At 39.0% G+C, this 13062-nt stretch overlaps 1 protein-coding gene across 3 annotated transcripts in view; it reads right to left on the reverse strand.

The window, feature by feature from the left end:
- Positions 1-13062, reverse strand: part of atrnl1a (attractin-like 1a) — a 251193-nt gene that overhangs the window by 149723 nt on the left and 88408 nt on the right. For all 3 annotated transcript variants that reach the window (XM_061040358.1, XM_061040357.1, XM_061040359.1), the window contains one exon: positions 3810-3903. In XM_061040358.1, the coding sequence (XP_060896341.1) occupies positions 3810-3903 (94 nt within the window). The remainder of the gene's footprint in view (positions 1-3809; positions 3904-13062) is intronic.

Raw genomic sequence — 13062 nt, forward strand, 5'->3', positions numbered from 1 at the left:
GAACAGAAGTAGCGGAGCTGCACGGCCAATTCAACTTTCACTCACACTCAGCTGCAGATGGGTATTGTTCCAAGTTTTATATTAGTCAAAAGCTCGGGGATCAGACTGAATTTCCTCTGATTCAAACCTCATTATTTAGCTTGACAGGCAGTAGACTCATGTGTCCTGTTCTTTGCCCTAAACCGTCCTTTAGAGATCACTGACATACGTGCATACAAGAAATGTGTAATAATTGTTTCCATAAGTTGGAACAACAATCACACTTGGTTCCATTTTCATTTTTTTAGAATATGCATGTGCGCTATTAATAAAGATAAAAACTTTCTAAATAAGAGCCTTAAACAATGATTTATTGGAGAAACTGAAGTTTTAAAGTGGTAGTTTTTCACATTATAGCGCCTTAATGACCAATGGGTACAAACTGTTTCTAAAATGCTCTTAAAGATAGCATCAGCCTGGATCTCAAAGAGCGTGTTTTTATCCATGGAGTCTGCTTTACTTTGAAGAGAGTGTTGTTAGGGCTGTTTATTATTTGATGTAAACATCTAAGTTTAATAAGGTAAAATAAAGTCAATTCTGAAAACGTCAGTGGCAAAAAAATAAGAACTTGAAGTGTCTCTGGTGTCTCAGGTTCTGGTGAAAATACAGAAACTCCCCTTTAAAGAAATATCCCTGATTGAAGTTGGCAGTAGACATATGGAGAGAGTCTAAAGTTTAAAGGGTGATGAGGGCAGTTTGCTGGCTCTCATTCTGGGTCATTTTGAGGTCAGGGGCTGAGTTGAAGTTGAAGTTAAAACAAGGTAATAGGAGGTTAAAGTTTAAGCTAAGGTTACGAAAATGTACACAACTGGTAGCTATTATTAGGATCTGTGTGTGTGGATATGTGTGTGTTTGTGTGTGTGCAGTAATTTATTTGCAGTCAATATTTAAGATCTGAAAGTGTCACTCAAAAGCTAAATACATTTATTTGAAAGAAAACTACACTTTGTGTAAACATGCCGTATAGAAACAACCAGTGACACTCATCTATAAAACTGTGTTAGTTATTAACAAGATAGGAAAACTAATCTTGTATTTTTCAAGTGATTTAATATTGATCTATGAAGAAAATAAACTAATCTTACAGATTACCAGTGATCTGTAATACCTCTCTCTCCCACCAAACTCAGAAACCCCAACCTTCTACTGGAACCAAACTTATTGGCCATGATAGAAAGACTGAAAGTGAATATAAGGAATTGGAAGTTGCTTCCACTCCCTATAATTGGAAGCATTAATGCAATACAAATGGTTGCTCTCCCCAGCCTCTTGTACCTCTTCCAAAGCCTTCCTGTTTTGTTACCATTGTCTTTCTTTACACAACTGGATTCAGTTATTCTCTCGTTTGTGTGGGCAAATAAACCCCCTCGCATTTCTCAGTCCTTCCTGCAGAAAGATCTAAACACTGTCTGCTTTGGCCTTCCCGTGTTTCAGCGCCATTACTGGGATGCACATTTGAGAGCTTTTACTTTTTGGTAACGGGGCTTCCCTGATGATGACTGGTCTGACACCTCCTCACTCTGCTTAAAAATGGAATCCATGTCAGTTTCAGGAACCTCTCTTCCAGCGCTCCTCTTTTCTAAAACACAGCCTTCCCACGAATGACTTGGTCATAGTTTCAATCTCAAAAATTCCATGAAGATTTTGAATTTTTTTGGTGCGCTGAATGTTTCGGTACAAACTCCTATAAAATCCTTTGTTCAAGCCAGGGTTAATGGACAGTGTTTCCCTGAACTAAAATGAGAGGGGACTGTCCTGTATTGGAGATCTCCATATAGATAACAAATTTGCCTCATATCTTTGGCTTCAAAATCAATTTAATCTCCCTCAACCACATTTCTACCGTTACCTTCGAGTCAGACATTTCATACGAGAGTCCATCCAACAGTTTGCAACCAAACCAAAGAGCCACATTTTTTATGATCTACTTATTTCACATTCAAACTCTAAACATCTGGTCTCCTGCTTTGGATATTTGTTATGACACCGGTGAGTACGAATCATCTCAAGAAGGCCTGGTGGGCGGTGTTCCAGTGTCAGATGGATTGTGGGAGGAGGGCTTGTCTCGTAAAAAGAGTTGTTCTATAAACTCTGGACATCGATCAATCCATTTCAAAGTTATCCACAGACTGCATTGTTCTACAGCTAAACTAAGAAAACATTTTTCAATCAGTCTATCCTTTGTGTGATAGGTGTGGTACTTCAGAAGGTTCATTATCGCACTTGTTCTTTCATTGTCCAGTACTAAGTACGTTTTGGTGTGACATGTTTAACTGGTTTTCCAAATAATATGAATCTAACATTCAGCCAGACTTCAACTTGGCAATATTTGCCTGATCTTATTTGACAAGGCCCATTCCCTCTCACCAAAATGAGGCTCTTAAAGCAGGCATGGCTGCAGCTTAAAAATAATATTACTAAACTGGAAGTCTACAGCAACCTCATGTTTCAAAAGGTGGCTCAGTGAAATGCTTGTCATTGCTAAGCTGGAGCAGATTTGTTTTTTAGCAAATTACATCTTGATAAGATGTAACTCTGAATTATGATGAATTATGATCTTTGCTGCTATGTTCTGTCTTCTGTATGTTCTGTACAAACTGTGTCTTATTTGACATACTGACTGATGATTCTGACTTACTTCTAGCCATATGTGTGTTGTTTTTTGTTTGCTTGTTTTCCACCCAGGACCTTTTTTTAAAAAAAAGAGGCAGTCTTTTTTATTATTATTCTTTCTGCTGTCTACTGGCAGATCTGGACCCATTTTGGGACATCTAGATATGTGCCCCTTGCCTTTTTTCTGCCATTTTGTGTAATTTAGCTGGGTGTTCATGTCTTTCCTTTAAATCTGTTTAATTGCAAAGAAAAGCAGCTATAAATAAAGTCATGAAAAAAAGCACAATTTAGCATGTGCAGCTCAGAGTTAGCGATTTACCCTCCAATTGAAAGGTTTGCAGTTTGCTTGTTCTGATCCACAAGTCATAATTTCGCTGGGCAAACAGAAATTGCTCGTGAAGGCATTACCTGACCTTTACAAATGCGTGTCAAAGATTAGCTGATTAGTTGTCTTGCATGTGACTGTTTTTGTGAAATTAGAGAAAAAAAAAAGGTATTTTAAATCTTAAATAGATTCATAACTTCCAAAAACGGATTATGTTTTTGGGCTAATCAGTCGCTCTCTGCTAAGTGCTAAGGCTAGCTCTTTAACTCAGTACAATGCCAAATAGAGAAACAAGAAATTCAGCCAGACTCACAGATGACTGAAGTAGATCCTGAAGTATGTACTAACTCATAAATAGACTTTGAATCATGAATCCAGAATCGTTTTGAATCAATTATAGATTCTGAATCGAATCATGACCCCAAGAATTGAAATTGAATTGTGTGTGTGTTTGTGTGTCCTCTCTGTGTTTGCTCTCTGCCCTCTCCTGTGTGATTTATCGACGCAGCTATTTTCAGTCAGTCTCTACAGTGTGTTGGTTTGACATCAAATTCATGACACCGTAGTGTTGCAGCGGTCAAGTAGTGTGTAATAGTCGGGGAAAATACACACGCACATATACACAATATGTCATGCCGAAGCATCTTCTTGGTGAGTTGGACATCAATACTTTTTTTTTTTTTAAAGCATATGTTGCGCATTCTTAAATTCTTGTTTTTATTTGTTGCTTTTATTGTTATTTTGAATTAGACCACCAAAGATGGAGTGGCAGCACAATATGAGCAGTGTGGTGGATAATAAATATACTGCTATAATATGATGGTATACTCACAGCTGACACTGGTCTCCCTTGATGCCCTTCGTGGTGCAGAAGCACTTTCCTGTGTTGACGTGGCACACATTGGCATGGCTGTTACACTTGCACGCTGTAAAGATGAGACAGAGCATTCATAAGTTCAGATTCAACCTTTGATGCTGCAGATTTAAAAAATCAGTTTTAAAAAGACAACTTCTGGAAGAAGAAAAAAAGGCGTTGTCACCTTTGACTATTGCCATTGAACTGCTCAACATCTGGCAATAGTTGTTGCATTTAACACAACTAGATTTAACATGATGGTTACCAATATTCTATCTGAAGGAGTTTTTTCGGGAGAAGGCAACAGATAAAAAATGAGACTGTGTTTTGGGCTGAAGAGAGGAGAGAGTAGAGAAAGTAAAGGTAGAGAGAGAGAGAGAGAGAGAGGAGTCTAATAAAGAAACGATGGACAGCTGAGAGACACAGACAGAGAAGAACAAATCACACATTTTTGAGCAACAAGATGGATCATTCCCCCTCTAATTCAGGTATCACATTCCTGATTAGAATAGTCTCTCATTTCTCTGTCCTTGGAAAAGACTGAACTAAAGGACCTTGAGGTAAACCTTCAACACTGTTAAAGATTTCCAGCGATAACTGAGTCTGGGCAGCAAGTTAACCACTGAAGACAATATTAATGTCCACACACTTTTCTTCATGGAAATTAAATAATAATAATAATAATAATTTAGGTAACAAAGTGCTTTACAACAGACCATGAGAGCAAACAGGTGTATTTATTTTTGGATTCATTTGAGCTGTTACTGCTTTAATTAGAGTGATAGGACAGTGGATGGTAGATTTCTATTCTTCTGACTGCTCACATACCAGGTTACACCTACCCACTCACAAACTCACGGTATGTAAAAGTGTCCAGGGGTTAAGTGTCATTCCCAAGGGAGCGAGAGAGTGAGGCATCATGCAGGAAAGGAGCCATGGGTCGGATTTGAACCTGGGCTGCCCGCTTCCAGGAATATAGCCTCTGTATATGGGCCCCACAGGGTTGATATTTTAAGATATCATTTTTAAATATATTTTGCACTAGAAGGTTGGTTTGCTCCAGTGACAAAGTAGATAAGGTATACATAAGCATTATTGATACAGTATGTTATTATGGCTTTGTTGTTGTGGTGTATTGGAGAAATACAGTAAGTTGCCGTATAGCTGTGTTTTTTTTTTAGTGTAGTTTTTAAAGTTAAGTGCTCTTAGCCTATTATTGTTTTAATATAATGTATGAATTTCACTGTGGACTAGTGTAATGCCATTGTTCAGTGGTTGTGTACTGTCTTACTGTTGTGAAGATGTTGTCAGTGTATGTTTTGTTTCTTCACAGAGACGTTGTCTCTGTCTCCTGCCCAGGGACTACAGATGTAAATTATCTTATAGCTAACTATGGTACAGCTAATTAGCTGTACACTGTCCCTGTCAAAATAAACAAATAAATAAAAAATAAAATAAATAAGCAATAAAGGATTTTTGCTATTCAAATATTTTGGAAAATATAATATTCTTTTGGAAAAAAAAGGGGCTGGATTATGTGATCCTTGGTAGAAATTAAGTGGACTATCAAATCTGGATCACTTTTATCCGGAGTAAACCTTTGGAACAACCAGTCCCTGGATTATTTGGAGGCTTTTTGTTGTTGTCAGTCCTCTTTTAATTAGAGTAAAGAACATGGGAGGCTTCTTGTGCGAGTCTAATCTTTCTCATTATTTTGTTACGCAGAAGCAGGACATAATGATTCACAAGGAGCCCAGCCTGTAATTCAGACACTAAATAACTTCTGCACAGAGTGACTAATGGCGACAATGGAGACAAACAAGAACGTTCTCTCTACCCTTGTGTTACCGTGTGTGTGTGTGTGTGTGTGTGTGTGTGTGTGTGTGTGTGTGTGTGTGTGTGTGTGTGTACACATGTGCACACCCACACACACTTCCTTTTTCTCGTGTGCCTCTCCAGCTGAATTGACTTTGTGCTTTGTTTTTATTCTTTCCAATTGGCACACAGACAGGCCCCTGTAATAAAAATAGTGGTTCAGTCAGGTCAAGGTAAAGCCAAGGCGCCGACAGATAATGAGAGGAAAACCACCTCCTCTCCCCGTTCTCCTCGTCTGCGAAGGGGAACAGCGTCTGATCTGATGCTTACACCGAACAAAAACAAGGTGGGACACATAAACGCCGCTTTAAATATTACGATTTTTGAACACACACAAAAAGAGCGACGGGAAAAGAAAGTTTAAAGTCAGCAGGCTGAAAGTCAGATTGAGGTTGTTCCTCTTATAAAACAGAGACGCTGACAGGTGAGATGACAACTATAAGAAAATGCTATTTCAGTCTATTACTTGGATTATATTGACCTGTCACAAAGACAGTAAAGCTAAGGTGTGAGGGCTTGGGAGATAACTGAGCCGTATCAAAATGTGGCTTTTAGACTCGATAATAGACAATCACGGGTGTGTTAGCGAAGGCTGAGGTCACTCTGCTGTTTACATTATTGATTTAGAAGGCAGTCGACAAAAGGACACAGAGGAGTGCGTTCATGCACTTACAGATTTAGCCATAGGCGCCGAAAAAAAAATCCAATGTGAAGACGGAAAGAAAGAGTGAGCAACAGATGAAGAATTCAGGTTCAAGACTGAAGAAGTTGCCAATATGTTGATTATTTTTCCAAAGTTCTAATCAGTAGTTTGATCTGGATGCTTGGAAAGGCAAAAATAGCCACAAGAGAAGTCAAGTCATTTGGGATCTGGTGGTAAATCAGGGTAAATTCTTTAGTGGAGAACACTGTTAACTGTTCTCCTCTCTTCAAACAAACATGAAACCTCTGTAATCCCCCTCAGCAGTGAACACATCCTGCCTCCAGCAGAGCGGCCTCAGTGCAGCTAAGCTTTATTTTCATCTCCAGTTATGTAGCAGGATTAAATAACATTCAAACTAACACTTGAATTGATAAAAAAAAAAAAAAAAAGTTTTTTCAGTGACACAGACAATACGTCCCGCCACAGGTCCAACAGATGACACAGGACACACCACTCATCCTGGTGGAATAACTAAATAGTTTATAGTTCCTCCAATTAAAAAAAAACAAAAAAACATCTAATTTTCATCCGTCCAACTCAGTGTGGACAACTTCACTCTTTTTGGATTTTTTGTTTTCAATGTCAACGTCCTTGTAACCACCCAGTTTCATCTCAGTGTGCGTTGTACCATCAATGCCATAATAAAAGAAAGCTGGAGACAGCAGGGTTAAACAGCAGCTATGATAAACTAGCAACAACACAAGCAAACTTTTGTGGAACCCCTTTAAAGCCAACAAACAGTTAGGTTTGGGGATATGCATTTTATGTTCTCTTGTATCATATCTTGTTTGTTATCTCAAAGTCTGACAAGGTAATCATTACTATCTGTATGTCCAATCCTGAGATAACTATAGCTAGCTTACCACTAAGAGTATTGATACTGTAGTTGGATGCCTTTGTGTCACTTTACATATTTTAGTTTATTCATTTCAAACATTTAGAAGATATCATAAGTAAAAATGGGAAATCTGCACTTTTCTACAGATATGACATCAGTTATCAAATAATTAATAGGAAATTGAGGTTTAACATGGTTTACTTTAATAAAAGCTCTCTGTATAAAGAAGCGCATCACTGATTGTCACAGTGAAATCAATCCTTTCATTCATTCATTTAGTCTGGCTCTCTCACTAAAAATTAAGATCTTTTCAAGAAAACACATTCATTGACTGAACCAAGCAGTCTGAAGACATGGTGTATTCAAATACCCAGAGGAAATGAATTCAATTCCTGGAGAGAGAGAGAGGGAGAGCGAGGGAGGGGGAGGCTAGGGGTGAAAGGGTGTGAGAAGCAGAGGAATCGTAAAGAAGAAGAAGAGAGTGAATGAATAAAACGCACATCACACACAGCGCCCTTGCTGACAACACAGAAATAAGCAGCAATAAAAAAAACCTGATCTCTTAGCAAAAAAGGCTGATTTGATATAAATCATATTTCCCTTGACTTGTGCAAGCCCCCAGAAGAGAGTACAATTTCTCACCCCACTGCGTCTAAATGTACACACACACACACACACACACACACACACACACACACACACACACACAAAGACGCCTGTTGTCGAGGTGTGTAGGTGGGAACATGATGTGAGTGTGTGTGTGTGTGTGTGTGTGTGTGTGTTTGTTTTCTATCTGCGTTCCTATGTGAGTCACAAAGAAACAGGTAGAAGAACCAAGTCAGTGAGAAACCATTAGAGAGCAGTTCTCAACATTTTACTCCGTCTCTACAGTCGGCTTTGTTTTACTCTCATGAGAGGCTCTGTTAAAAAACTTAAGCTCACTTAATGGGAGGAGAAACACGAGCCTGTGTGGTGCTGTAAAAAAAAAAAACCTTCCAAAGGTTTTCCTTAAATTAGACTTCAGAAGCAGTGAACCCAGAACCACCTACACCATATGTGAACAGTTCTCCTCTGCTGCTGCTAAGTATCCTGCAGAGGAAATTTCGACCAGTTCTTAAGTTCAATTAAAAGATGTGGCAGCTAAAGAATTCAAACTAGTAAAAACCTTTCATGCAGTTTCTTAAATTATTTTGTTAGCACCTCATCTACCCATGCGTAAGTCTCCCATGCACCCACACGACAGAGTAATCTGAGTTATAAATGATTTTGACATCCTAAATGCCCCTCCCTCTTCACCTTTCTATTCTGCTCCTCATCACAAGTCTTTGTCTTTAAGAGAAGAGAGGTAATAAAACAATTGCCACGCAGTTCACAAGTAACCACAGAGATCCACAACTTTCCTTTAAATGCCAACCATGAAAAAAAAAAATGGTTTTGAGTGTGTTCTCACTTTCATATATCCTCCCCTGAGTCATTTCTACACAAAGCTACATGTGTGTTTGACATCAGGTCTGTTGTGCAGGATGTATGGAGCCTGTTCTTGACAATTTGATGAGAAGTCAGCATCACTGCTCTAATAGCAACAGTGCTGTAATTTTCTGACTTTCTGAAAACATGGCATTGTGGATCATGTTCACACCTAACACAGGTGTCTACACGTAAATCTTCTACATAGTAGGATATATACAGAAAGGTGTTTGTGTGTGGCTGAAATGTTGCCTGAATCCTGCTGTGCACATCTGTACGAGAGACAAGAGGTTCAGCACTGATTAACATTTAGAGACAGAAAAGGCTCTCACGATAAGTTATTAATGAACCTCAATATGTTTCTTTGTCTTGCTTTCGGCATGTTACATGCAGATGTTACAACATCAGCTTCATGCAAATCATACATTCAGGTATAACCTATAGACACCACCAAGAAAAAGACACAAATATTTTGTATGTTTTTAAAGAGTGATTTATTTGTCTTTCTCTTCTATTCATGACATAATCACTACTTTTATTAATAATCATGAGCAGTTCTAAGATTAGGATGTTTATATTCTTTTCCCAAAATGCTTTCTTAATACTGCATTCTTCAATTCTCCCTTTTCTTCAGTGTGCCACTGAACCCTGCTGTGTTATCCAGATTATGATCAATCACATGCTCATGAATATTTGTCTTCATCTTCATCACTATCAGTGTCCATCTATAGCTGACTCGTGCTTTTTCTTTTTTCTTTGTACAGAGCCACAGTTTGGTTTGATAACAAAGGACAGAGTTTATACAGCGTTTAATGACCGGGTCCAGGTCAAAGGGGGGGACACATGAAGACACACATAGGTACATTTACATACACACATGTATATATGCAAACCATGAGTAATGCTTTTCATGCCTAAGTGACCCCTAAATCATTTGAAAAGATTTCCTTCCCTCAGCAGAATGTAATAAGAGAAGTGAATTTGTTTGATCATTGTTCTCCATGGGTCAGTTTTTTAGTCACGTAAACTGTACATAGGTTTATAAAGAAACACTCAATGTAATGAAAATTAAAAACTTTTATAAATCTAATCCAATGAGTTTCAAACTTTGTTAGCATACATCATTAAAAACAATAATGAGTATATATCATGACTGTGAGTTTTAAGTGTCTTTAAGTGTGTTTGTGGATTTCTCTTTTTGGGGCTTTGTGCTCCTTTTCTTGTTCATGCGTCCGTCTGTCTTTGTGCTGCGCTTCAGGTACCCGCCCTCGATTTTGGAAAACGCTGACAGTGCGCGCCGGCCACTGATTAGACGCAAGCTGAAGCTTGCATTCTTGTGCTGTATTGGAGAATACCCAGGGGCGGCAGTCTTAAAAGAGGAGCTGCAGAAGCTGAACACTGCCCTCCTTCTTCCTCACCTCCAAAAAGAAACGTTTAGTGAAAGAGAAACGTTGTGTGTTTGTTAAATTGAGATATTGTTTTTATGTTGTTCAGTCCTGACTCTGTTAGGGGAGAGTAGCCTTTTCTTTTGATTAAACTCTTGATTTTTCTGTTTGGCCGGTGCTCACCCTGAAGTTTAATTAATTTTGTGTTTAGTGTTAATAAATATCTTATTGTGGACTGAAAATGAGTTTGTTTGTGGTTCATCATTGGGAGTGAGGAAGAAGAGGGTCGCTTTGATGCTACAGCTGGTTTTCCCTAGGCCGGTCGTCACAGTGTAAATGTTGCAAAGTAAGAGATTGTCTGTTGCTCATCAACATTTTTAAAGCTAGACAATAAATTAAAGTTTTTCTTTTGGTACAGTTCCCGAGATTAGAATTGCAATGGAAATAACATTTGTAGTTAAAAAAAAAAAAAAACTAATAAATGTTGATTGAATTGTTTGTCTTTTGAAGTGAAAAATGTGGAGACATGTAAAATGTGTTTTTTAATGTAAAAAAAAAAGGTTTTATTTATTAAAACTCTACCTTTAGGGTCAGTCTGAAGAACTTGATCTGATTTGTCACTGTCCTAAAGATACCAAATATATGATGATGATAAATGAAAAGTGATTATCTTAAAGCGATGTGATTTAATAATCTTTTTGTGATGTGGAGGAAGTGTGCAGGCATACCTTCCTGGCTTTATCTACAAAAAACATCAAATAGACAAATACAGTCCTTCAGAGGGTTGGTCAGACAATCTCCCCTTTAGGTGCGAGAGAATCTGGACTCATGGTACCTGGTGGATCTTGGTGGATCCTGTGGCTGGAGGTTATGTTTGTGAAATACTTTACAGCTGAGAGTGAAGGTGAGCAAAATGTTACAAAGGTGGTAATGGACACCATAGTATGATGCCATAACTTAAGTTTGCCTCTTTTTATGAAGTTATTGATAATTTATTTTCCGCTTCTGTGTGGGCCAGTGACGACTTTCAGTCTTTACAGTGTTCTTATTCATTCTTCTTTTTTTGCTTCGTAGTGTGGTTGCATTTGTGTGGAGTGTTCATGTGGGTCTTAGTGTGTCGCAGGATACTTTATTTGACTTTATTTGTCCTGGTAGAATAGGAGCTGGTTATATTAATTGTACTCTTGTCTGTGTGAGCTGTGAGCCATAAATAAGAGCAGCTTATTGGAGCAGGACATGACTCACAGCTGCAGCTGACTGGATCAAAAATGATTCTAAAGCTGTTTAAAATCATAATTAAAGAGCTGTATGTTTGTGTGTGTGTGTGTGTGTGTGTGTGTGTGTGTGTGTGTGTGTGTGTGTGTGTGTTTGTTTGTGTGTTAGTGTATGTGTATTTGTGTCTTGTGTTTTGCGTTCATATGTTGACCAGTCAAATGCCAGGACTATATCTGCTTGAGGGAAGATGACTACATACTGCTAAGAATGCTGGGAAGTTTGCAATACTGCCACAAGGCTCTACAGGTACATACACACACAAACATGTTTTAAAGAACACACACGCACACACACACACACACACACACTCGGACACGCTGGAGATGGCAGGTAGTGGGATTTGGCAACATCTCTAATCTGAAGAGTGAATGGAGAAACTCTGCAGGCTGCATCCCTCGTCTGCTGTGAGAGTTCTGCAACAACAGCTGGCTCTGTCTGATCCATCACACGCACAGACAGACAGACAGACACACACACACACACACACACACACACACACACACACACACACACACACACACACACACACACACACACCGACACACACACCACCATGCTGTCCTATCAGTCCTATCAGTCCTTCACTGTGGTTGAAGCGGTTTTGTTGCCAGTTCCTTGCAGGGACAGCACTCGACATCTCTATAGATCTGCTCAGAACACAAATGAACAAACAACTCCTGCTGTGGCTTCGTGCTCAGAGACTGTACACCAAAAGCATCACAAATAGGGACACCACAGTCAGACTTTCACATCTAGACCCCCATCTGTGGTTTGGTCTGTGCAACAAATGAGCGTTTTAGACATCTACGATCTAAAAGTTCAGTTATGCTCTATCACTGCATGAGAAGACATGTCATCCTCTGAATGAATGAAATATATTGTCAGAAAAAAATGTACTCACACCATAAACTGTCAATATGAATGGACAAAGCGTGAGTGACGTCAGCAATCTGTAACAGCAGGGGGGCTCTGGAGGCTCATTGACAGCAGCCTCCATATTGGGAATGCTGTCTCACCCTAACTAAGAGCTGGAGCTGAGCCTCTTAACGAACCCGTCAATCATGTCACCTACGCACCTAACTATGGTCAACAAGTATCGTTCATGAAATCTAAACGGAGCCGTGTGTGCCCATGATGACAATAACTAATCAGACCTATTTCGTATTTTGTACCAGGCTGTAAACATGTTTATTTATGCTGTAAAAACGGCTTTTTTGGCTGTTGTGTGTATGTCACTTCCGGGGGTTCCTGGAGCCATCCTCAAGCAGGATTATGCACTTCCGCATTGGCTTCATTTTTCAAAATAAAAGCAGGGTTGAATTCTGTAAGTACTCTCAGCTAAAGTACAAACATTAGGCTATTTCAAATATGCAATTATAAATCTGATAGATCACGATTAACTATTGAAATTAAGCGATCCATGTCGATTAAAAACGGAATCCTTTGATAGCCCTAATCTATACAAATCTTTCATTTGCTGAGTAAAAAAAAACGAGGGAGGAACACTATAGTCTGGTGCAGCCTCGTGAGAAACTTGCCCTGAGCTGAGCTGAACCTGTAAGAGATGATGAAATCTCTTGGCCGAGTGACAAAACATCCTCAAGACCCGACAGCAACCTTTAGCTTGTGTGCCGTTTGTATGTTTCATCGATCAGCACGACTCAGGGTCTGCAGAGAGAGCATGTC

Source organism: Labrus mixtus, chromosome 6 (genome assembly GCF_963584025.1).
Source record: "Labrus mixtus chromosome 6, fLabMix1.1, whole genome shotgun sequence".
Lineage (NCBI taxonomy): Eukaryota > Metazoa > Chordata > Actinopteri > Labriformes > Labridae > Labrus > Labrus mixtus.